The 27305-nt window shown below is 42.3% G+C and overlaps 2 protein-coding genes across 2 annotated transcripts in view; one reads left to right on the top strand and one right to left on the bottom strand.

The window, feature by feature from the left end:
• Positions 1–1811: 1811 nt before the first annotated feature.
• On the top strand, positions 1812–14993 carry RS1 (retinoschisin 1). Its single transcript, XM_040265361.1, has 6 exons — positions 1812–1839; positions 2331–2356; positions 2934–3039; positions 9918–10059; positions 12222–12417; positions 14841–14993. The coding sequence occupies exons 1-6, from the start codon at positions 1812–1814 to the stop codon at positions 14991–14993; spliced, it is 651 nt and encodes a 216-aa protein (XP_040121295.1).
• Positions 14994–26904: 11911 nt separating this feature from the next.
• CDKL5 (cyclin dependent kinase like 5) overlaps positions 26905–27305 on the bottom strand; it is a 169088-nt gene continuing 168687 nt past the window's right edge. The window contains exon 18 of the mRNA XM_040266544.1: positions 26905–27303. Coding sequence (XP_040122478.1) covers positions 26917–27303 — 387 coding nt within the window. The 3' untranslated portion in view covers positions 26905–26916. The remainder of the gene's footprint in view (positions 27304–27305) is intronic.

The following is a 27305-nucleotide window of genomic DNA, read 5'->3' on the forward strand; positions in this document are numbered from 1 at the left end:
GGTCATATTGTGGCATGGAGTTGTAGGTCATCCATTTCCATTGCAGTAGTGTTCCACTGTATGAATCTACCATGTGTATCCATTCTACTCTTGATGGACATATGCGTGTTTCCAGTTTGGGGTTTTACAAATACTGCTAGTACAAATAATCTAGTATTAATACATAGTTTTGTTTGGTTTATTGGATATCTTCCCATTAATTATCTCTTGCTACCTAAAACTGGACCCAACCAACTGCTGGCTAGGTCATAAAGCAACCTGAACTCCCATATGTTGCTGGTGGGGTATAAGTTGGTCTAATTTCTTTGAAAAAAATCTTTAGTAATTTGTACAAAGTCTGGACATATACGTGCCCTACAGCCCAGGAATTCCACTCAAGTATTTACCCACTAGAAATGCATATATATGTTCTCTGACAAACAAAAACATACATTATATTGTACAGGGAACTCTACTCAATACTCTGCAATGGTCTATATGGAAAAATAATCTTAAAAAAAAGTGGATAGATGTATATGTATAACCGATTCACTTATCTGTATAGCAGAAACTAAGACAACACTGTAAATCAACTATACCCCAATTAAAAAAAAAAAAAGAAGAAGCCCTTGGCAACTTCCTTTGCCAGCTCAGGGTTTGCCCTCCTAACAAGATGATACTCCCTAGTGTTACACTGCTACCTGAGAGGGTCAATTCTGCCCATAGCAGGTGGACCAAGGAGTCTCTAGGAATGAGTCATCAATGGATAAGGCCCAGGAGAGACAGCAGTTTGTTGACCATAGGTGAGAGGTAGTGCTGAATTTGCTTAGGCTAAAAGATATGCCCCCTCGACTCCCCTTACAGCCTATGCATAACCCAGCAGGGGACTTACCATGTGCGCAGTCCAGTGATCTGTCTTCTCCTGGGTCCTCAGGCCTCTTGTGGGCAGAGAGCAAGGCTTCCATTTCAGAAAGCACAGGCCCTGGAGCAGAGCCAGGCTCACAGTGGACACAACAAAGTGGTGTGTGGAAGGATACATATTATTAAAGAAAGGCACAATTTGAAAAAAACTAGCTTTATAATTCTAATGAAAATGATGAGACCACTCCTTTACTCTCACAATCTGAAAGTTTTTGGTGGGCATCAGATTCAATTTTTAGACAGGAAAGTGGTTAAGGAGGGACTTTTATATCTACTACCTATACTTGGAGTTTTTTTGAGATTTTTATAATAGGTATGTGTTGCTTTTATAATCAGAAAAGAAATAAAAGAATTTGTTTTGTTGAAAATGGAAAATGGAGCTTTGGTGCAGTAAACTAGCACTGTCTAATGGAACCTTGGGTGATGATGGAAATGTTATATATCTGTGCTGCCCAGTACAGGAGCCACTAAGTCACATGTGGCCAGCAAACACTTGAAATTTGGCTGGTATGACTGAGCAATTGAATTCTTAATTTTATTAATGAATTTAAATTCAAATAGCCACATGCAACTAGTGACTACTGCAATGGACAGTGCAGGTTTAAGCAATCAGCTTATGCTAACATAGACAAACTCTTTTCCTATTAAATTGTGCATTCACTCTATTTATTCATACTTCTATAGAGATAGGTTAAATGTTAGTATTATGTTAAATTTTGCAGATTTTCAATTTTCCTCATCATTTATATGGTATTTATACTTTGATTATGGTTTGATATTTCCTGTAGATAATAAACAAAGCTAAAAAAACTTTAAAAAAGATGATGTCCTAATTCTAAATCACCTAACTATGTCACAAGGAGGTCTAGGAATCAACTCTTTAATAGCATATTGGGCAGACACTGGGAACCATGATGATGAATGATAAGGAGTTAACAAGTAAAGGGAAAAACTCTCACTGACAATGTTAAATGGAATAAGAATGTCATAAACTTAAAACATTGTTTAGATAGGTTCTCAAATATGTTCTTAAAATGTGAAAGAAAAGAGAAGAAATTTACAGTAAAATGTTAATAGTGTTACCTTTGGTGGTATATATATATGTGTATGTGTGTATATGTGTATATATATATATATATATATGTGTGTGCTTTTTTTTCTCTTTGCAACATTAATGTATTTTTCCAAAATTCTATAATGAACAAGATAATTACCATCATCTTTGTCTTTCTATTTTACTGTCCCTAGTTTCTAAGCCTCTGTGGATGTTTTTCCAGGCACATATTTACTCACTTTGACTTCTTCCAGAAGGGGCCTTGTTAACTTTTTCTGTGACTATTATCACTTTGCTTTTCCGTGTAATGAGTCATTTGTTGAATTTTTCTTTCTTGTTTTAACTTGATTTTTCCTCTCTTGTCCTTTTTGCTCAGCCACACTGGGATTATCATCTACTGAGGTATGTTACAGTAAGAAGGCTGGAATTCATACGGATACTGTTTCTGAAGATTTTCATAGCCAAAAACAATGTATAGGATTACCACTTCTTTAAAAATGTATTTTTAAACATATATTTTTTCTGGTGGTGGAAATAGCATGTTTTATCTGGACAAAGTCCAAGACTGATTCAGATAAATGAGACAATGCAAGTGAACCAGGTCTTAAGTCAGATGGCAGAATCTTGAATTCAGTCCCTTTTAAAACTGGATCCCCAGAAGGGATCTCCAGATGTGAGGGGCCTGACTGGAAGATCACTACAATGGGGTGGACACGGCTCTCTGCATAGGTGTGTCTGTGAAGTGTGGAGCTGGTCATCCACAGTGACAAACGCTTGTCTATTTAGACTCAAAGATGAGTGATGACTGTGTGTGTTAAACTGGGTTCATAAGTCAGTTGCACTGCTGTAGAGTGAAAGCTGCCCTAGACAATAGGAACTGAATGAGTGAGGTTTGTGAATGCAAGCTTTTCCAGTAGATCTGACCACAGTTGCCTTTGCCTGTGACTTCTCTGACGTTCCTGCCCCTGACTTCCTGCAGGATGAGGGTGAGGATCCCTGGCAGCACAAAGCATGCAAGTGTGACTGCCAAGGAGGTGCCCATGCCCTGTGGTCTGCAGGCCCCACCCCCTTGGACTGCACACCGGGTGAGTGTCTCCTCTCTTTGTGGCACCGGATCCTGGGGGTGTCCTTGGGAACACCCTGTTTCTCTTCTTTCAACTCTGATGAATTAAATCCCCTGAATGCCATAGTCGGGTGTTCACCAGTTGGCCTTTAAACTGCAAATTTCAATGGCCACTGCTTCAACAAATGGCACTGCTATCATTGTTCAGAACAGTTTGCTGGATCTCTACTTGACCTCTGTGAGATGGTAAGATGGGACCTAAATTTCACTGAAAGAGATAACAGAATTTACCTAAAATAAACTAATCATAGGCAGCAATTTTGAGAAGAGCACAGGCTTCTGAGCCAGAAATACCAGGGTTGGAATCTTGGCTGCATCACTGTTTAACTCTGGGACTCCACTCTGGACTTTCTCTGTCAAATGGAGGTGATACTACTATGCCCAGACACTTACTGCTCACCAAACAACCATGTGCCTCACATTCTCAGCCCCTTCACAGTCAGGTGGCCTCACAGGGGCAGTTCCAGCTAAGGGAGCTGTGTCTCTTCTGAAATGGGGTCCATTTCCCTGCTGGATAAAGTGGTTTCTCCTTTCATCTGGGAGCCAGGGAGGTTAAATGTAGCAGAACCTCCTGCTGACCTCACCTGAGTGAAAAATCACTGTTTGTTGTGTTAAGCCTTTGAAATTTCTGTGACAATTTTTTCTGCAGCCTCTGCTGACTAATATGAATGCCTTCCTCTAAAGTAGGGGCCAGAAAACTTTGTCTGTACAGGACCTGGCAGTAATTATCTGTGGCTCTGAGCACTGCAGGGCCTCGACACCTCAAATAGAAAGCAGCCATAGACAGTATGTAAATACATGAGCATGGCTGTGCTCCAATAAAACTTTATTTATAAAAACAGGCATGAAGCCACATTTAGCCCAAAGGCCAAAGTGTGTGGAACCTGCTCTAAGGAGTATTTCTGAGGAATAAAATGGATGAAGCATTAAAGTATCTTGTCCTGGACCTGGCAAACTGTAGCTCCTTTCCTTCCTGCCTCCTAAGAGCTCACATTCCGACTTTCAAGTGGCCTAGCAAACATTTGCCAGGCTCAGTATTTACCACAGCTCCAAGTCTCTTTTGCTGAAACTGTCCTTGCCACCCCTTTCCAGGGTTATGCTGGAGCCCTGCCGTGTCATTCACTTTACATAATCGCCTAATAATAGCTCCAGGAGAGAGGCTTAGTGTGCAGTATGTGAGCTTCTCTGCATTATTTCATTAAATTTGCATTAAAATAGCAAGTTGTAGGGAAAGGGGATCTACAAAAGCTTTTACTGCCTGCTTTCCTATTTACTAAAGGGGTAGGAATTGGTTTCTGAAGGAAGTCTCCTGGAAGGAAACAGTGGGGGCCCGGTAGCCAGGAAAGCAGTTAAGTGCTGATGAGTTCAGGGGCTTCTCCCTTGGGAAGGACATCCCAGGGAGCTCCTGCCGCCCTTCTGTGCTGGGGTGATCTGCAGTCAAGACTGAGGCACTCTCCTTAATAAATCCGTTTAGAATTCAATTCCACCCTCTGTCATCATGTGCCTGTGATGTGCTGATGGGAAGACAAAAATGAACCGCTGTCTCTACCCTGAAGGAGTTTACCCTTTAGTGAAACAAATGTTCTCTTCACTAGAGACGGGAGTCCTCCTGGAATTCCAGTCCAAGGAAGCTCTTTCTAAGAAGAAATTGAGAAGAGATTATTTATACGGATTAGTTTCATTGACCCCATCAACCGTGCAGCTGAGGAGGGCTGTGTGTCTGAGGAACATGAAGATGACCTGGGTGGTTCAGGCTCTCTCCCCTACACAGCTGCCATGAACTTGAAGTTCTGAAATCAGAAATTCTTTTAGCTTAAGTGTTTTCCTCACCCCACTGGGGTTTTTGTTTTTATTTTAGCAATACAGATATTCCCTGGAAAGAAAAAAATGCAATCTTAGTGTTACATGGTTGACTCATGTAAATTGGCTTTTCCACAAAAGAGATGATTCGGGACAGCAGGACTGGCCACAACTTTCCAGAATTCACTTGCCCATCAGTGCCTCAGATCCTCATTGGAACATCAAGAACATGGCCTTGTCTGTCTGGATCCTGAGACTGAGTGCTTCCACCAGAGCCCGCCTTATGATAGAAGGAGAGCCTAGAAAGCACAGTACAGGAGGGTCATTCAGAGCTGCTGGGAGGTGCTGGCAGGTGCACACTGCCTGTTCCTGCCAGGGGGCCCTACCCACAGAGCAGAAGGTGGCCAGCTGGCTGCATTATGGCCTGCTAACTCAGCTTAACGCTCTTATAGTAAAAGGTCTTTTTCAATGGTGAGCCAAGATTACCTCGTCACTCTGAGAGGGGGGGAATAAGGTAGGGAAGGTATCAAAGTATAAGACATCCAATGACTCAATGTTTTACTTATATCCTAGATCTTATATTTCCATATTATATTCAAGTTTATACTCTATTCTTTTATAAACATTATTCTGTATTCCACTACATCATCATATAGATTCAAGTCTAACACATGTGCATAATAATAGTCACATGTCTTTTGTCAAAAATGGCCCTGAACTCTCTTTGTGTTCCTTTATGTTAATATTCTTCATATTTGCCTTTCATATGTCTACACATGGAAAAATTATCCACTGAGTAAGAAAGGCTAGTATGCTAACCGTGCATAGCCCGAATTAGCAGTACATATGATGATGCCTTTACCCATCTAATGATCACAAGAGACACTTGTGCCACAGAAGATGCAGGTTTTTCCTTAAGAGTAAAATGAGTGCACAAAATGAGGCTTAATAGCTTATAGTAACCTCCACTGAGCAGAAAGCTTGGGTCAGACATATTCCGTGTGTGTGTGAAGTGGATCGCTTTAATTCCTCTAGCATTGTTTATATTGCTTAATACTAGTTTTGACTCAATTGACAGTTTTTGATGAGACCAATGGGGAATTCTCTGGGCCAGTCAACTCCCACTGCCTCCCTGAGCTCCCTGCTCCCTCTTCCTGCCATTATCTCTGCTTATCCCCAGTGACCACCCAAGATGAGGCGATGAAGTTTGTTTATCCCTCCATTCATCCATCCAATCAATATCTATTGAGTGCCTAGCACACACAGGCATTCTGCTGGGCTCAGGATAGAATGGTGAGCTAGACAGACCAGGGGAGCTGGAGGCAGCATTTGGAGTCCCCACCGGCTCAGGGTGGGCAGGGGAAGTGGGAAGAGAGCCAAAGGATGAGAAGAGGTGGCCAGGTGAAGGGGAAAGGAGGAGCCAGGGAAAATAGTAAGAATGTGAGTGGACTGCCCTTCACGCCAGGGCACAAAGAGCAGGAGAAATGTTACATTTTCTATTTTTCCAATTTTTAGATAACTCTGGTTTGAGTCCTCTTTTATCATGGGCTGTGAGGAGTCTAAAGACAGGATTGTTGAAGGTCATGTCCCTCCCCCTTGGACTACATTCCCCTGCCCCCTGCCCCTCGGTGGCCTGCCAGGGTTGACTGGGGGCAGCTCTCTGCCTGACTGGCCCTCACAGGAGGGCAGACACCTTGTTGGTGGCCCTTGTCATTCTGAACCAAGCTTAATTCTGGGGGATTTTCCCAAGACTCCCTCAGAGGTGCTCAGGCCCCTATCACGAGTCCCCCCAGGCCCCAGCAAGGCTCAAAGCCCAAAGCCTCCAGCCACCTCATCTGGGAGAGTCACCTCATTCCTGCTGAGGCCTGGACCTTCTGAATCCATGAGCCTGAGGGATGCTAGGCTGTCAACAGGCCTCTCCTGTCTCAAATCACATGCATGCACTTGTAAACATCTTACTCCTTTGTGAGGCAAGGAGAGTCCAAACCTTTAGAAATAGGAAGCTGACCTTCTCAGATGGATATAGGGAGGATGACGGGGGTAGAGAGGTGCTAGATTATTTCCGCTGGTGAGTTCTCACCATAAAAACAAACGTATACAACTCAAGACATTAATATACTCTCACAAATTCACACTATTTACACCAGCACTAGCTGATTATTTTTGGCCAGGCAATAGAGGCTCTACACTCTACACTGTTTTAAACAATCCCAAATCAACTTTATGGAGGCAGGGACTACTGTTGTACCCATTTCACAGATGAGGAAACAGACCCATAGAGGTTGAACAGCTTGCCTAAGCTCACTGAAGGGAGAGTGGGATCCCATCCTATGTCAAACTGGCTCTAAGTGGCATTCTTGAGCTTGGCTGCCCATTAAAATCACCTGCAGCTTTACCCCATGCCCAGGTCCTGCCCCAGAGTAAGGACAACAGAATTGCTGGTGGTATGGCCTGAACACCAGCACTTCTTAACTTTCCAAGTGATGTCCTGGTTGAGACCCATCACAGTCTCTACTTGGTGCGTTGGGCCCAAACACTGGGGTTTCTGGGTTAGCAGATTGGTGGCTGGAGTCATGGAGCACTGGACAGGGGCAGGCTTGGGGCTTGGATGCTGAAGGACTTAGTTTTGGATAGATGAATGTGAAGCATCTTTAGGTCACCCAGATGGAACTGTTCACCTGGAAAATATCTAAGAGGCAGTGGGATGGAGCTTGGGGCCTGGGAGTCACTCTTTGGCTTTCAGACACCAGCTGAAGCCATGGGGATGGTGAGCTCATCATCTGCCCTGGAGAGTATGGGCAAATCCATGTCAGGACAAGCCCTCACAGGCCTCCAAGGACATTGCCATTGGCCAGGTCGCTGCAGTATAACTAACTGTTAGATGGGCTAATTGGGAAGAGATGTGAGGGGGAAAATAGAGAAAGAGCCAAATGGCAAGAATAAAGCAATCAGGAGAGTTGGCCATGGCTTTTCCTTTCCCTCGGCCTCTCCCCTCTGAGCTGGTGGCCCTAGAATAAGAAAAGGGAGGTTCAGGATGGAGGGGCCCTAGGGACATCCATGGTTAGAATTTATAAGTGGTTTCCAACTGAAACCTAGCTTTCTGATGCTGGGACCTTGTCCCTCCTTTTGGTGGCTGGGCTCGTCTTCCAGGTCAGAGGGGGAGGTGAGGAGGTGGATGAACCCCCAAGGCCACCAAGGATTCAGAGAGCAGGCCCCCTGAATCCTCCAGCCAACAAAACACCTTCCTGGCAAACCAAGGTTTTCAAAGTGTGCTTTCAAAGTGTGTTCATTAAAAATGCGGTGGCTCTGGGGGTGGAATCCTGGAACCGGCATTCTTAACAAGCCCCTCTGATGATCTGACCACATAAGGCATGATAGAGTGGCCCAGAAAGCACTCCTATTCTGTCTCTCTTGACATTAATAGCCCCCCCCCCCCCGAAGCTTTGAGTACTTGATTCTGTCCTTGGACCCCCAGCTCCACTAAGCTGCAGCCACTGGTGGGAGTTGGCCCTATTCCTTTGGTACACTGGGTAGCAAGGCAGTTAAGCCACCTTGGCCAGAGGCCTGAAGCTGTCCTTTTGTCTTCAGCATCTGGGGCAGGGCAGGACTATCCCTACAGGCACTCCAGAGCCTCAGGATGTCATTCAAGCTTTTATATGCCTCATTCAATTTTACTGATGTTTGAAAATTATCTGCTACAAAGACATAAGCACTCATTTTACTGTTGAAGGTGACAATGCCTTAGTAAATACACTCGGCTTTTTAATCTGAACTCACATTTACACATGGTGAGAAAGTAATTTGATCTGCCTTACTTGAAGTTTATCATTCACAACTGGAAAACGAGGAGAATGTATCTGCCTAAATTTACCACTTGTTTTCTAAATAAATTCAGCTAGAATATGGGTTTGGTTAGAAATAAGAGACCCCCTAAGTAGTAGCTTATTGAAATAGTTTTGCTTTGACTCACATGGTAAAAAACTAGGGGTAAGAAATAGCTTAAGGATATCAAGGCTGAGGTCTCTTCAGTTCTCTTGGCCTTATCATCATGGTGCAAGATGGCTACTGTTGTACCAGCCATCAGATCTTTCTTTTAGGCAAGGAAGAAAGAGGGGGCAAGCAAAATTTGATTGGCAATCACCAACAGATATCTTCTCCTATCTCATGGATCAGAAATTGTGTCATATGGTCAACTCTAACTGCAAAGGTGACTGGGAAATACAGATATATATATATACAGCTGGCTACATTGCTGCACCCAACAAAATTAGCGTTTTTTAGTCAAAACGAAAAGGAGAATAGATGCTGGGTTGGCAACTGGCAGTCTCTGACCAGGTAACTCAATGCTAAATACAAGAGGAAATACATGAGAAGCAGCAGAAAATTCATATATAAGCACCAGCTTCGTCTAGTCTTATTTGGAAAAAGCAGTTTCTTTCAAACGTTCCTATTCAACAGTCACTTAGGCACATTTCATTCCCCTCTCCTTTTTTCATTAGAATTTCATTAGACTAGTGAGAAAACTGCAATTTACAAGTAGGAAGTCAGTCTTAATATATAATTGCCCTTCTTGCCTCTCGCCATTGTTTTGTTCCCATAATTGGCATCATATGCTGCCTGAGGACAATTAGGGACTCTGATGTCATCATGTGGGATGGCTAACCAGTGTTAATAAGGAAAATAGAGAGTATGGCATTTAAGTATGATTTTTTGCTACAAATCTCTTAGTTTTTAGGTCTCTGAGTTTGTGAAGGATGTGAAGTATTTCTCAAAATTTCCCCCTACCCAAGAGGTACTTCCCTCTGCTTTTATGAATGTTGTGAATCTCTATGACAACCCCTTTACCACATCTTCACTCTCTTCTCACAAGAGCAGTGAAGAGAATGAAGACCCAGTCCTATCCACTGAGAACAGTGCTGACAAAGGAAAACATCTTCCACCTCACGAGAGGGTCTGATTTGTCATTTCAATCATGTCACGTTTGTTGAGTCTTGCCATGCGATCTGAGTGTTGCAATGTGCCTTGTTTTTCCTTTCCCAGAATGCCCATACCATAAGCCCCTGGGTTTCGAGTCAGGAGAGGTTACACCAGACCAGATCACCTGCTCCAACGTGGAGCAGTACGTGGGCTGGTATTCTTCCTGGACTGCCAACAAGGCCCGGCTCAACAGTCAAGGCTTTGGGTAAGAAGGGCATGCAACTTGGGTGATTATTTTTTCCATGTAATTTGAAAAAGTATGTCTCTGTGACAAATGAACGACACAGAATGCATTTATTTATTTAACAAATATTGACTGAGTGCCTTCCATGCGCCAAGGACCATGGATATAGCAGTGAACAAGGTGGATGAGCTCCTGGCCTTTGAGAAGCACTCAGTTTAGAGGGGGAGACTCTAAGCACATTGTCACACAACTGGCCATTTGCTAAGTGTGAGAAGTACTGTGGGGGAGATGAAGAAAGACCTGTTTGATTTGAAACACCAGGAAAGGTTTCTAAGGCAAAAATCTTTACCCTGAGAATTGCAGTTGGCCAGCTTGGGGGAAGGTAGGAGAGAGGCACAGGGCACAGCAGACGCAAAGGCCCTGAGTTGGGAAGATTCCCTCAGGTGCCTAGATGGTGAGATAAGGCCAGAGAGGTAGGCAGCAATCAGGTGGTATGGGCCTTATAAGTCATGTTAAAGATTGTGGTCCTTATTTTAGGGATATTGGAAGAACCCTGAATGTGCATGAGTTAGAATACAGATTTGTGCTGCTGTAACAAACAGCCCCCAAATACAGAGACTTAATCATCATGAAGGTGATTAGGCAGTCTAGAATTGTTATGACAGCTGGATGGTATCAGGGACCCAAACTCATTCTACCTTGTTCTCTCCTCCTTAATATGAAGTTTCCATCTTGGGGCCCAAGATTGCTGCTCTAGATTCCACTGCCATATCCACAGTCCAGTCAGTAGGGAGAGAAGAGCACGGTGCAGACACTTTCCTTTAAGGATATATACACAATCCTACTGGCCACTGCTGCTCACATCTCACTGATCAGAATTTGTTCGGATTGTCCCATCCAGCTGCAAAGGAGACTGGGAAATGTGATCTTAGCTGAGTGGCCACTTGTTTGCAGAAAACTCAGGGGTTCCATTACTAAAGGAAGATGGGTAGAGGAAATGGGGAGACAACCGGCAGACTCTACCAGAGAAAGATTTAAAGTTGGGGAGTATTACAATCAGATTTATGTTTCAATTAAAAATTTCTGGCTCTTATAGGAAGAACGGTTTAATGTGCAGTATGGGTTGGGGGTGAGGTGGGGAGAGGAATCCAGAGAGACTAGTTAAATAAGCTATGCCAGCTGTCCACGCAAGAACTGAAGGTGACATGGGCTACTGTGGTAGCAGTGAAATGACTTTGAGGAACATTTGGAGATAGAGCCAAGAGATGGATTAGATGGTTGAGGTGACAGAGAGGAAAGGGTAGCATTCAGAGAGATGAACACTGGAAGGAGAGGCTGGGGTTAGGATAATTAAGAGCTCTTTTTAGACATGTTTTGAGATGCTGTATAGCATCCAGGAGAAGTTGAATAGCTGGCAATTGATTTTTGGGATTTGAAATTTAGGAAAGGTCTGGGATGTACCTAAAAAGTCAGGAGCCACCCAAGGAGCAAGTCCAGAATTAGAAGAGAAGGCAGCCAAGGGCTGAGAGTCCTGAGAAGCTAAATCAATGTGTGCACACATGCACACACATACCATAAAGGGAAACTATAGGTTTCTACAAATTATGAGGGATATAACTAAAAAATAAATCAGTTCCTTCATTGGTTGGTTTGCTTTACAATTGTGAGAAGGCCTTCCAGAGCCACTTGGTTTTATGTTCTGTGCACCGTGCCTACCATGGTATGGGTGACAGCACCTGAAGGAGACACAGATAAGGTATGAAGAGATGGAATTAAAGAGAACAAAGAAAACTTATGGAGAAAGAACATCAGGAGAGGCTAAAGAAAAAGAAGGGGCTAGCGGGTGAAATGACCATGTATTTGCATGTTTTGGAGGAAAACATGCTCAACCACACCCCAAAGATGATTTTAGCTACACTTGAAGGCATTTCTTTGACAAATTATTTGAATCTGGCAATTCTTCCTTGGGTGGTGGAGGTGCAGGGAGAGAGAAACTATAGAAGGATCAGAGGCCAGATATTTCTTGAGGACAAGCCTCTGGGTGCTTAACAGATTGCAGCCCAGGCTGCCTGACCTTTGTGGGTGCTCTGCAGGTGCTGGTGTCCCCTCAAAAGACAGTGCCTCCCAGCTCTTCGGAGGTGCTCAAGGGGTAAGGCTCCTGGTGACTTGCTGTGTCCACGCAGGTGCGCTTGGCTCTCCAAGTTCCAGGACAGCAGCCAGTGGTTACAGATAGATCTGAAGGAGGTCAAGGTGATTTCGGGGATCCTCACCCAGGGGCGCTGTGACATCGATGAGTGGATGACCAAGTACAGTGTGCAGTACAGGACCGATGAGAGCCTGAACTGGATTTACTATAAAGACCAGACTGGAAACAACCGGGTATGTCGGGCTTACCCCAAACCACCACACAGCCCCTCTGGGAATTCCCTCCCATCCATCTCTGTGTTTCTGTCGTCACGCTCTGTCAGAACTCTGCCCCCACAGCATGGTGAGTCATCCATGCTTCCTCCCCACCACACAATCTGCTCTCTGATGGCGATATCAATGCAGGTGTCTTTTCTTGTACCTCTCATGCCTAGCACAGTTTGTCTACCAATGAGTGCCATCATATGTGCAAAAGAAATCTTTGTCTGAATCCTCACATCAGCACAGAGATGCTTAAATAATCAAGACTGGCCATTTGGATGCTTCCAAACTCATTGGACCTTGAACACTTTGCTGCATGGGTTTCCTTGATCTACTACTGATGTGGCTAGGTACTCGTCCCTTTATGTATCAATGGATACGGCTTCTCCTAACTGTTGACTGAGACAATCTCAACAAGTTAGCCACTAAACCATGTAAATGGTTAAAAGGACTCTAGCTGAGAAGAAATAGAATCACTTAAACCTTTGAGCAACTTTATATCCTACTAATCTCTGAGGGCTGAGACCCAAGTCTTGTTCAACACAGACTGAACACAGGCTCTTGAGTTTATATATTATATATATATATATATCAGTGAAGTTGCTCAGTCGTGTCCGATTCTTTGCAATCCCATGGACTGTAGCCTATCAGGCTCCTCCATCCATGGAATTTTCCAGGCAAGAGTACTGGAGTGGGTTGCCATTTCCTTCTCCAGGGGATCTTCCCGACCCAGGGATCGAACCCAGGCCTCCCGCATTGCAGGCAGACGCTTTACTGTCTGAGCTACCAGGGAAGCTAAATGAAAGTGAAAGTTGCTCAGTTGTGTCTGACTCTTTGTGACCCCATGAACTATACAGTCCATGGAGTTCTCCAGACCAGAATATTGGAGTGGGTAGCCTTTCCCTTCTCCAGAGGATCTTCTCAATCCAGGGATCAAACCCAGGCCTCCTGCATTACAGGTGGATTCTTTACCAGCTGACCCACCAGGGAAGCCCTATATATACACACACACATATATATATAGTCAATATTTTGCATGTATATAAAATGCTACTGCAGTGAAATAAAAACTCGCCAGCTGTTTGGAAAAGTTAATTGCCTTTTTGCCTGAGAGTGAGGCCTCCCCAGCTAATTCAGACATTTCATCAGGTTAAGCAGACATGTGTAGCTGAACATCAGAAGGCTCTGTACTCTCTGATGACAATTTGTACAGCAAAACATTCATGGGTTGAGATTTCAAGGAGTTTGAACACAATAGGAAAAACCATCTCGATACTTGGACATTGTATTTCATTTTTGTTCTTATTAGTTGGCTTTTCAAAAAGATAGGCAAATTCTTTTTCAAGCTCTGCGTTTCTGAAGGCCTTGATGTTTCTTTGCAAAGAAGTGCTCCACTCTGGCAGCTGTGTGGAGTGGGCCTGTTCCGTCCTCCCTCTTCACCGGGCTCCTGACTTAAATAGGTTCAAGGGCAAACAGCTTAGAGAAGAGGGTGTGGGGTGTTGCTATTGGGAAGAAATAAAGTCAAGATCATGGCAGCTGAAGTCCTTTTTGATTTGTGTATGGATGAGGTCAATGCGGCAGCCAAATTTTTTATAGGAGATAATCCCAGAAGGAAATGAAATGTTCTAGTGTCATGGGGCAGAGCATTAGGACTCTGGAAAGAGTGCAAAGAAGTTTCTTTGAAAATATAGGCAAATAGCCACTGTGTCCTATGTTATAGCTACCGCATTATGCTATGTTACATTCCCCAAAACAGGAAGCAACCCCCTTTTCTATTTTGGGCACTGCTCTCCCACTTTGAGACTCTTCTCTCTAGTTTTTATGTCTTTTTCTTTTTAAAAAACACTTTTTTTCCCAAGTCTAAAAAGTACTTGCCATTTGTATCGATGCAGACACACACAGTTAAGCTTTGACTCACAACTTCAGAGCCAGTTCACAAGTTTTCACTTGAGCCCCACTGTGGATACCTTTGGAACATGGGAACGTTCCTCTTTTGAGCACAATGTGGTCCTTTTCAAAATTCTTGTCAAAATGCAAAGGATTAAATCACAAAATTGGTGATATGAATAAAGAGGCATTTTCTATCAGCACCATCCAATGGAACTTTTTGCAATGAAGGAAATGTTATCTGCAGTATCCAATATGGCAGCAACTGATGACATACAGTACTGAGCACTTGAATAGCAGCTAGTGTGACTGAGGATGTGTTGTTACCTAATATTAATTCATTTCTGTTGATGCCTGGAGCATGTAGGTGCTGACAAACATTCAAGGTCAGATTTTGGAGGTAAGCATTGAGATTTTCCATAGTTAAAAGTTGGAGCCAAATCCAGACAGGAAATGTCTTCCTTTTCTCTCCTCTGCTGTGATGGTGATAGTATTTCCTTCCTCTTTAGGTTTTCTATGGAAATTCGGACCGAACCTCCACAGTCCAGAACCTGCTGCGGCCCCCCATCATCTCCCGCTTCATCCGGCTCATCCCGCTAGGCTGGCATGTCCGCATTGCCATCCGGATGGAGCTGCTGGAGTGTGTCAGCAAGTGTACCTGATGCTGCCTCGGCTCATACCTGCAGTGGGTGAAGGGTGCAGTGGCCCGTGGGGGAATGCTGACTTATCACTGTGACCAACAGGGCTAGATTTTACAGGCTCTTTTCAGTGCAGGGCTGGGCAGAGAATACTATCTTTTTTGCATAGTTTCCAATTTCAGTGAGAGAAAATGAAAATGAACTTATTTCCCATTCAGGGTCAAAGAAAATAAGAACAAAGAAAATGTCTCTAAAAACAATTTTCATGCAGAAAGCCTAAGTAGCAGGAGTATTTTGCTGCTCTGGGGGTGTTTTTGTTTGTTTTTGTTTTTAGTCTCTGATGCAGTGAAAGGTGCAGTTGCAGGGGAATGCAAAGCAGCCCTGATAATTTGAAAATTCTTTTTTCTTTACCATGCTCAAAACAGAAACATACTGTTTTATAAAGCCTCTCTTTGAACACAAAGGGGGAGCAAGCTTGTGGTTTCTCCTAGGTTTTCATTAAATTATGGTCTTTTAGGACTTTAGAGCATTGGGTATGGAGTTTGGGGATGATTGGGTGGTGCAGATGAGTCTGGTAGATGGGAGCTGGTGTCCCAGTCTTATGAGAGCCTTGCATGACCGAACACCCCAGAGGTAAGAAGGTCTCCCATGCTCTGAGCTTTCACCTCCTATGCCCAACCCTGCACGCAGTGGCAGGGGAGGTTCAGAGCTCATTACAGACAGCTCCACTCTGCATGCCCTCAGATACATGATCCCCATCTGTGGTCAGTATTTAACTGAATAACCCGGGACAGGCTACACATTTAAGGAACAAAATTTCCCTGTATTTAGGAAACCCAAATGACCAGAACACACCAGAACATCCTTTTATCTAGGGCTACCATTCTTCAACAAACTTAACTCTGGGAAAACAGTTGGCCAGGAGCTGTCACTGGCTACAGAGGAGGCCCATCAGCCAAGTACACTCTGCTGGAAGTGATCAGGACCTACAATCTGAGAAGCGTGATGTAGCCAGGCCGCTGCTGAGCCCAACCTTCCAACCTCCCAATCTCAGCCCCCTTGCCTTGTAAAGTATGGGCTGGTCTGGCCTTCCCCTCCCAGAGGAGCTCTGTAAGCAGGCAGCTGGGGGAAGGACAGTCCGCCTCTTCTGTTATTTATAGCTCAGCCTGTTTTCAGGCCCTTCCCCAGAAGCAGGGCACGTGGGCAGGAGAGGATTTGAAAGTAGGAGCCAGGAGAGGGTCGAATCTGAGGATGAGGGACCCCAGCAAGACTAGGGAATCCAAGACTGTTCTGGCCCTGACACAGTGCAGCCTTTGCTAGCAGAAATTCATTTCTCTGAGTTACTTTGTTTTCAAACAACAAGCTTAGTGAATGGACACCAACACGATCCTGGACATCATATTCACCTTCTCTGTGAATGGCCAGCCTCCTAAAATCCCTTAATCTCTTCTCTGGCATTGTGGGTCTTAGATCAGCTTATTTAACCTAGCATCTTTCTAATACCCATGCTGTATACTTAAACCTGGAAAAACACCTTTCTCTGCTCAATCTTCTTTCGAATATAGGGGCTTCCCTGGTGGCTCAGATGGTAAAGCGTCTGCCTGCAATGCGGGAGGTTATCAATTCAGGGTAGGGAAAAAAAATCCTTCTCTGGCCTTAGGATACATGGACAAATCCACTTTGAACAGAATGCCTACAGAGATCCTTACTGGGAAAGATGAATGAACTCTTATTGTGATATGGACTGTCAGAGAAAATGGCAGTATCCTAAGAGTTCAGGACTACAACTGGCACACCAGACTCAGAATGGGGAGTACAGTTAAGGGGAAAAAAAGAAAAGAAGTAAACAGGGTGAGGCAGGGATGAAAGTTCTCCAAATAACTGTTTATATTGGAAACTTCTGTTTTGGAATAGCTTTATTGAGATAAAATTCACATAGCATACAAATTTCACCCACTTACAGTGTATAATTCAATGACTTTTAGTATATTCAGAGTTGAGCTACCATTATCACAATCAATTTTAGAAAATTTTTATCACCTCCAAAAGGAGCCCTGTACCCACTAGCCATCACCCCTCCAACCCACTTGCCCACCCCAGTTCTGGGCAACCATTAATCTCCTGTCTCTGTAGATTTACCTATTCTGGACATTTCATATAAATGAAATCATACAATATGTGGTTTTTCCTGTCTGGCTTCTTTTACTTAGTATAGTGTTTCCAAGGTTCATGCAGGTTGTAGCATGTATCAGTACTTCATTCCTTGTCATGGCTGAATATTCCAATGTATGGATACACCACATTGTATTTATCCATTCATCTGTTGATGGACATTTGGAATGTTTCCATTTCTTGGCTATTATGAATAGTGCTGCTATGAACAACTGTGTACAAGTTTTCATTTATCCTGGGTATATACCTAGAAGTGGAATTGCTGGGTCATATGGTAACTTGATTTAACATTTGAGGAACTGTCAGACTGTTTTTCAAGGTGGCTATACCATTTTACATTCCCACCAGCAATGTATGAGGGTTTCAATTTCTCCACACTTGTTATTATCTGTCTTTTTTGATTGAGGCCATCCTGGTTTGTATGAAGTAGAATCTTTCATTGTGGTTTTGATTTGCATTTCTCTAGTGACTAATGATGTTAAATATCTTTTCATGTGTTTACTGTGTTTGTACACCTTCTTTGAAGAAATGTCTATTTAGACTCTGCCCATTTTTGAAATTAGGTTGTTTTTTAAAATATTGAGTTGTAAAAGTTCCTTATATATTCTAGATACCTCACCAGATAAATGATTTGCAAATATCTTCTTCTATTTCATAAGCTGTCTTTTCACTCTCTTGAAGGAGTCCTTTGAAACACATATTTTAGAATTTTGATGAAGTCCAACTTATTTTTTCTCTTTTGTTATTTGTGCTATAGGTGTCATATCTGAGAAACCATTGCCAAATCCAGATCATGAAGATTTATTTTTGCTTTTTTCCCCAAGAATTTTATAGTTTTACCTTTTAAATTTAATCTTTGATCAATTTTGAGTTAATTTTTGTATACGATATGAGGTAGGGGTCTGATTTCATTCTTTGCATGTGAATATCCAAATGTCCCAGCACACTTGTTGAAGAAACTATTCTTCCCCTATTGAATGATCTTGAACCTTTACCAAGAATCAACTGACCAGAGGGTGAGGGTTTATATTTCTGGACACTCTCTCTCTCTCTCTCTCTCTATATATATATATATATATATATATATATATATATAATTATTATTATTATTTTTTGCCATGTCACTTGTGGGATCTTAGTTTCATTGCACCCATAGCAATGAAAGAGCAGAGTCCTAACCACTGGACCACCAGGGAATTTCCTGGACACTCAATTCTATTCCATTGGTCTATATGTCTATTGTTATTCTAGTACTACATTGTTTTGATTATGGTAGCTTTGTAGTAAGTTTTCAAATTGTAACACATGAGTCTTCCAACTTTGTTCTCCTTCAAGATCATTTTGGCTACTCTGAGTTCTTTGAGTTTCCATAATATTGTGACGATCAACTTGTCAATTTCTGCAAAGAAGTCAGTTGAGATTTCTTATTGGAAATTGCTCAATACTTCAGAGTTTAATAAACAATGAGATCTGTAAAACATTTATCTATGATTTGTTTATAACAGCATTTGAATTTCTTACTTCATTTAATTAATGACAGAATGTATAAAAAATAAAACTTTTATTGAGGGACATCTGAAGCCCAACAGAATCTTGCTATTAAAAACATGAACTATGTTTGTAGTACTATTTCTTCTGTGGGGGAAACGTCCAGTTAAAGTACATGGGCTTCCCCTGGCTCAGTGGTAAGGAATCTGCCTACCAATGCAGGAGCCGTACAAGACGTGGGTTCAATCCTTGGGTCGGGAAGATTCCCTGGAGGAGGGCATGGCAACCCACTCCAGCATTCTCGCCTGGGAAATCCCAGGACAGAGGAGCCTCATGGGCTACAGTCCATAGGGTCACAAAGAGTTAGACACAACTGAAGCAACTTAGCATGCACACACACACACACACACACACACACACAGTGACTTGTTTCAATGAAATGTTCTACTCTCAAATCAGATCAATTACCACCTGATGGGAGATGAAAGGAAGGGTGGTACATGAACTGCCCCACGGCACAAACCCATGTCAGTTTCTATAGGTGGAAACAGTGATCGCTTAGTATAGTAAAGAGTATAGTCTTAACAGTGAAAGTACTTGGTTTCAAATCCTAGCAGGGTAACCTTGGGTAGGTTAATGTAAATGCCAGAAACCTCAGTTTCCTCATCTACAAATGGGGATACTATCCACTTTGTTGCCTTCCGAAAAATAAATGTATTAATATAAGTAAAATACTTGGCAATTTGCCCAGCCATAGTAAGTGCTATGAACATAAAAAAGTGACAAGCTTCAGTTACTTTGAGTCAATCTAAACAGTATAGCTGAAATCATAGGCCACAAGTCTATATGACACTTGAGAAACTTGGAGTGAAGAATTTGGTGACACAGTTCTGTAAGAAAGTGTTTTAGCTCCATCCTTTGTTTAGAAAGATAAAGAAAGTTGGAGAATATTGACACATGTTATCACAAAATTTAAGCTCCCCCCCTCACCCCATTTACTTAGTTGGTCTTCTTATCCTTAAAGATAAAGTGAGGTCCCCTGCCTGTTTTTGTAATAAAGTTTTCCTGGAACACAGTCACACCCATTCATTTACATATCATCTATACTACTTTTGCACTACAATGGCAGAGTTGCACGGTGAGTAGGGTTGAGTAGTCAGAAATCCAGTGACTCAGAGCTTCAAATATTTACTATCTGGCCCTTTACAGAAAAAGTTTGCCAACCCCCTGTTCCAAAACATGGAGAAATCCTTATTAAGTTGTCCACCTTTGCTTCCTCCATGGCACTATGCAGGAAGTTGACATCTTCCCATCTTCCCCAAACCACCAAGTGTTTAGCAACGTAAAAAGGAGGCAACACTCAACTGTAAAATAAACCAAAGTTTTCAAAATGCCAGAAGGGGGGAAAAGCTTTATAAATACAAAAAAAAAAATTATCAACATCAGTAAATAACAGGATTTACCCTGCTTTACAATAATTTCTGTCCCTTAAACTGATTCCAATTTCAAAGACCCATTATCCTTCATTTGAATTCAAATGAGTTCTTTACAAAGAAGGAATGACCGCGGAGCTGCTTGCTGTTCAAACAAGAGGGACCACAGTGCTCAGGATGGGGATGGCCTGGCAATCACATCAGTCAGTGCAAAATCTGCATTTTATTAAAGACATTTGGGAAGGTCCATTCAAAAATACATTGTGCTCAGTAAAAATTAACCATTTCATGCTGATAATTAAGGTTACCACGGAATAGATATTTGTATAATATTTACAGCAACAATAGAAATTTTACAGAAGTTTAGAATGGAATACATGCCAGAAAAAACTTGATAAGATGTACCAACACATGATACAAAGAGATATATAAACACTTTACAAATGGTACATAATTAGCTTGTGAGGAATTTAAATATTCAACACTTTAAATTCAGCTTGGATTCAAAAATTAAAAAGGTTAACACCACGTCACACCCTTGCCACAGTACAAAGTATGGAATTACACTTTTTATTATGGATTATAAAGTCTGTGCAATTAAGAATTTCAACTGATTCTTCATCTACCACAAATTTAGATGTTACATCACTCTGGCTTATCCCTATTTTTGTTTTCAGGCACAAGCAGGGTTTTCAAAGTCTCCCTGCCCTGTGTCTTCCCAGATACCCCCTTCAAACTTCCTAGAGATTGAAGAAGCTCAGAATAGTCTTCTAAATATATACAGAATAACTACCTGAATTCAAAATGGCACAAAGCAATTCTTGGAGATAGGAATTAGGGGCAACTATTTTGTTTGGTTTGTTTCTGTTGATCAATCCACATTTATGTGAGAATTTACTTCTTACAATCACAGCATTACCCCTCCAGCCCGACTCAATCAGTGACCAAGGAGGAAACAAGGAGAGGGAAATGGACCGAGTTGACTATAATCAATTGTATATTAATACTTCTAGTGAAAACAGATTTTATACAAGCTTTACTTTCCATTTTGGAAAATCTAAGCTGTGGAGAACTTAAAAGCTCTCCAGAAGGAAAAGCATCATTTTTTCCCCCCCCTTGAAACTGAATGTGTTATAATTGGAGCTTTTGACAACTCTGGCAATAAATACTTTAATCCCACAACGGGGACAAAAGTCAAGGCATCTACCTTTTCTATTCCTGGGTTTTGTCTGATTAGCCCTGAAGCAGAGCACTGGGACAAACTTGTCTATGCCTGAAATGAATCACATCAGGCTTTTGGGAATGTAAAATCCCAAACCAAAGGAAGTCCTGAGGAATTCTTAGCAGTCTGTCAAAATGGAGGGGATGGAGGAACAGATAAGGCCTCTTTCTCCCTGATACTCTGCGCTGGAAGAGTAGCGAACAAGGCAACTTCTAATCTGCATACAACATGGAGACCGATTTTTAAGATTCCAAAGGAAGATCAAAATACAACCCAAGGATCAAATGGGGTTCAGAGAGGTTAACCTTGTGGGTAATGAAGGGCCTTAGAAGAGATACCAGTTTTACTGCTGTAGTTCTCTGGCCCTAGAAATCCAACGTGTAGACTATTACAAATTTTTTCTGGCAAAATAAAAGACAAACCTCCCTCAAACTTGGGAGTAAACAGTTAGTGAATGAAAGTACAAGGCAGGTCGTGATTATATCGATATATATTTAATAGCCTATAGGAAATACATAGAAAGGTGGATCAGTGCCTGGAGTGGAGAAAGGTAGAGTCAGGACCAGGCCAAATGCTGATGTATTAACAAAGCACTATGGGAAATGAATATTCATGTAGTAACTGACTTGGCACAAAATTCTATGACTGTTTATAGTACATTCAGTTAAAAAAGAAGTAGAATAGAATAGGGCAGCAGGCCCACAGTTTTCTAGCCACTTTACTACTATCACATTGTGTGTATACAGAAAGACGGCGGACTCATCCTGTCATGGATTCACTTTCTTGCATTTACTTGTGGTTTCTAAGACAGTATTTTTTACCCAGCTGAATCAGACCTCAAGATATTCTGCATCTCAGCTGGTCAAGATGCAAAAGGAAGAAATCAGAACCACTTACAAGTTTTTATTTTGTAAGCTGGCCCTTCAAGTCTCTAAGAGAACGTTCTTGTGAGATTCTGACCCTGGGATTAGTGACAGGACATTTAACATTTGTACTATCGTTTCTGCAGCCTCTTGTAAAGAAACTATTTTTTTAAACTGCAAATAAGTTTTCTCTGCCTACACACTTTATTAGTGATGAACTGAAGGAGGCAAGGATGTATTTCATTATTTTCTGACATGGTTCTGTGTATCATACCACATTCCCAGTTCACAAAAGTACAAGTCTGTGGATCTTAGTGCTCGCATGGAGCTCAATGTCCTATTATAATGCAGGAGGTAACAAACTTCTAGATATAAAAGCAGTGCTCTCCAGAAAAAAAGTTCTGACCAGGAGAGAATATGCAGGTTTCTGAGTCCCAGCTGAGCTCTAGGAATAAGTTGCAATGAGCCATTGCCCTTGCTAAAAGTTGAATCACCACCAGGACCTAGGTGAACAGAAATGGACAGAGCCTTCTACATACTTGAAAAGTAATCCTCTGGCCTTGAAAAAAAGTTGCACACTTATGAGTCATTCTCATACATAGCTACAAGAAAATAAATGGCTTTTTTCCTTATTTACTCTAAAAACTAGTTTAAGAAGTGAGGGTACTATGACGTTAACTAAGAGGTGCAGGAAAGGGAAAATGGGATAGCATTTCGTAGCAAAGCCCACTAATTTTCAGGATAGGAACATGCTAAACTGGCTAACTCTACACCACAAGGTACTTTATAATACATGACGTGACTAGAAACTAACCAGCATAAATCTGAGCTTAGAATTAAAGTACAACTGCATATGGTGAATCTTAAAGTATGTTTTAAAACAGATTTAACCAAAGCATACAGCACAAATACTCCTATAACAGCCACATCATGACCACCAACTAAGAGTTTTTTGCCTCTAATTGGTCTGTCATACGCCAATATTTGTGAAGAGTTATTAGATGACTTGAATAGAAAACAAAGACATTTTCTTGTGGGAGACACAGCTAAAGCCACGTATGCCTTTGAGCAGTTGGTAAAAATCATGCCAATCTGCCAGGCTGCTGCTTGCTTCTTAAATATAAGCTTCATGGCTATATGAAAGGTTTTCTAAGGATGCTGACCTAGAATTTAAGTTCTCAAACACCTATGAAGTGACTCTGGTCTCTTCCCCAAAGATGCACCTTTTAGCAGGCCCAAGATAATGGAAACGAACAATAGGATTCCAGGGATTCGAGAATGGTGGTAGAAGACTCTTTAAAAAGAGAATGCGACGGTAAAGAATTCATACCTGTAGTCTTGTAGCCTGCAGAGAACCACGGCTGAGCCAAGTTCTGCGGGCAGGTGGGCTTGGAATTCAGGAGAGCAGGGTTTCTCAACCTCACCGCTACTGACATTTGGGGTTGAATCATTCTCTGTCTGTGGCGGGGGGGGGCGGGGCGGGAGGTGTTCCTGTGCACACAAGATGTTTACAGCATCCCTGGCTTCTACCTACTGGATTCCAGTAGCACACCACCACCCCCAGTTGTGACAATCAAATATGTCTCTGGCCATTGCCAAATGCCCCCAGGAGGCAAAACTGGCCCTGGTTGAGAATTGCTGCTGTAGAGACAACTCACTTGAGCCCCTAGGCATGGAGCACTTGTTGTCTTGGGCTCTGGAGATGCTAAACCTCTGACTGAGACCAAACAAGGTTCAGTAAAAGTTCATTCAGAACTTCTGAGAAGAATAATGAGGATGGCAGTAAAGCAAAGGTAGAAAAACAGTGAAGCAGTTTCTTTGCAAAAGATCAGTGACACTTTCATAAAATAAAGCAATTCATAAGCCTTCATTTGACCTTTTAATCCTTTAGGAAGTTACGGCAGATAATAGAACATGGATGCCATAAACTTCCCTTCCTAAAGAAAATGCAGACTTTTGAGACTTTTAAGTCCTAATCCCATCACAGATCACAATCTTTGTGAGGCCAATAATTCATCAATGGGAGGAAAATGAGTTAAAAGCTAAGAGAGGGCCCATTAGATTTGAGAGAAAACTTTATAATTCCCCTCTGCAAGCAGGAAGAGAATCATGCATGCTAGAAATGTGGATTGGAGTTCACTTACAGCTTACTGAGGTCAATGAAAGTCAGAATGGACAAAAGCTGAGAAGAGGATAAAAGAGCTACCTCAAAAACACTAGTTGAAAACATTGTAGATATTTTCTGGCTCAAATCTGGGAATGTACGAAAAGTATGTATTGACTCTTCATCAGTTAGGTTTACTTTACTCTAGGTAGAAGGCAATTATTCTAGCCCTTCTTTGAAGAACCATCAGAATATAAATGTTCTGCAAACATCTGAGATCCCAGTGTTAGCAAGGATGAAAACATGGGAAACCAGCCCCTAGGTGACAATGAGCCTCAAATGCCACAGCATGGCAATGTGACTGCGCAGTTTCTAAGCGCACAGCACAGTGAGAAGTCTTTCCAGAGGAAAAAAATGGAGTTTCTGGTTTGCAAGGGGGAATACAAGGTACAGATCGAGTTTAAAAAAGAAGAGTTACACACCCTTTTAGAGTCATTAGTATCCAGGCAAAAACTGCTAAGGGTCCACGTCACTATATAACTGAGCAGCTGCCTGGAAAAAGCCAGAATTCAGAGCTACTCAGACAGCACTGAACTGGTGAAAGCAGTCAGATATAAAAAGAATCGAAGAGCATGCAAACTATTGGTTAGAATCAAATTGTTTCAATGATAGTACCCAGTTGAGTTTCATTTTAGTGCCTATTACACTTATTAAAATTAAATTAAAAGCACCTTAAAATGACCTCTATATATAATCAATACACATCAGTATAGTAGTTATATAAAAATGCAATATGCACACAGTTTAAGCTTCAAAGAAACTAAGACCTTTTTCTTTATAATCTTTATAATCATCAGAGCTATGATTCTTAACATCTTAGGGGAGGGGGAACAGTAACTCAGCACATTTCAATTATAGCTGACTTGATTCAGGGGCTGACACTCTCACAATCCTGGGGCAAGTAATAAATACTGAGAATATCTCTTTGAGGGGTGGGAGGGGATCTTTAAAAATATTATTGCTAAGAGACTACTTCTGAAAATCTAATACATCTGATGAATGACAGTGTTGAGGGGATTTCTGTCAAGGATGGCCCAGGGACATGGGGCAATGCCCCTTTTGGCCAAAGGCCTTGATGATACTTGGGAATAACTTGGGAGTTGAAGGAGATCAAAGGAGGGAAAGCTAAGTCCTGTTCTGGCCATGTGTGTGCGTGTGTCTACTCATGTACATGATAACCTTGTTATAAATGGACCATCCCAGGAAGATGAGTACAGCCATTTTCTCTACATCTGGAATTGCTTCAGGAGCCTTCTAAATATATTGGAAAGAGCAATAACAAAAAAAAAAAAAACCATTTAGAAACCGAAGTGCCACACAGGTATTTCCCATCCTACCAGCCGCAAGTCTCCAGTGCAGCACGTGGGATTCAGGAGCATAGAGCTGGTATGCAAGATCTGCAGATTGATACCTCTAACAACCTCACAACTAGGAATGTTCACTGGCAAATCTTTGGTCTACGCTCTACACTAATGGAAGTAGAAGAGTACATTTTCTCTACAAAGTCCCATGAGTAACCCTGGATCTGTTCTCCCCTCAGGTGCAAGGAACGTCCCTGGACGTGAACAGGAGCCAAATGTGTGAGGACGGAGATAGGCCTGCTGGAGTTCTTACTGGCCTAGCCAACTTTCTTCCCCTGCAGGTTTGGGAGGAGCTGTTGCATCTTGTCTGCTACCAAGGATCGTGTCTAAAAGCTGCTGCTGGGGTCTCAAAGTTGAGCAAGCTTCCTACCACTACACTCCCGTGCAGCCACAATTTCAACTCCCTTGATTAGAAATATAATACTCACTTCATATCACAAATGTATAAAAATATGGCAGATAGTGTCATAATGATACTTCCTTAAATGATTATATTTATAAAACAGACAGATATTTATCATATATATATTTATATATAGAATAAAATACTCCTGATGCAATATATAAATGTTACTGTTTAGTTTTTATAGAAACTACTGTAGCTGTCCCACTGCTTCACAATGTTCCAAACAGCTCAAAGTAACTTTACATTTAACAGAAAAGGAATGATTATAACAGTACAATATTAATTAATTATAAATAAATGTTACAAACCCTATCAAATATGGAAGTTTAGAAAACAATTTAAGACATACAGTTAGGTCATCCGCTAACCCTTCAAAGGGATACTCTTGGATTACAACAAACCCCACATTTAGTCTAGGTGGAAACAAATCTGTGGTAAGGATATCAGTCAACACCTATTTTTCTATCACTTGCAGTGCCAGAACACACCTTGGCTTTCCCAAGTTCAACGGCGATTGCACTAAATCTGGAACGTAAGGGGGAGAACCTGGCAAGAATGTCTTCTTCCTCAATGGCACGCTATGCATTCTCACACAAGACTCGTGGGGACTGGTGATCCCTAAGGAACTCCTGTGGCTCTAAGATCCCTGACTAGCATTTGTGGCCGTGGGGAGCCAGCTGGCCCCACACATACAATATTGCACACACCTTCATAAAGCTGAAAATACTGGCTTACCACTCCGGCCCTGCCCATTCCCCCACCCACCCCACCCACCCCTCCCCTTCTAACTGGATTGTCCCTGTCCCCTCCCACCCCCGCCCCCCTTCTCCAGCATACATTACAAGGCTGTCTCTTTTAAATCATTCAGATTTGGCATTCTGGACCGATTTGTTCTGTTATAAGGGTGCCCATTTGGCCCACTCTTGGCACCCAGCTGTTCAGAGTAGGAAGGCCCCTCTGTGGCACTCCGGGTCACAGAGGACACGTGCCAACCAGGGTCCATCTGACCTGGCAGCTGGAGGGCCGGCCTGCCCTTTGGTGTTGGCTCCTGCCGGATGTTACTGCTCCCGCCAGAGGCCTGGCTCAGAGGGTGAATCCGAATTTCTGAGAAAGAATTTTTGGCTTGTTGAGTTGTTAAGGGCTGGAAGCGGGGGTCTGAGGAAGCCGGGTGATTTGAGGCTGAAGAGAGATGTAACAGCTTGCGCAGTGATTTTAATGGCTGGCTCT

Source organism: Oryx dammah, unplaced genomic scaffold, assembly GCF_014754425.2.
Source record: "Oryx dammah isolate SB20612 unplaced genomic scaffold, SCBI_Odam_1.1 HiC_scaffold_23, whole genome shotgun sequence".
NCBI lineage: Eukaryota > Metazoa > Chordata > Mammalia > Artiodactyla > Bovidae > Oryx > Oryx dammah.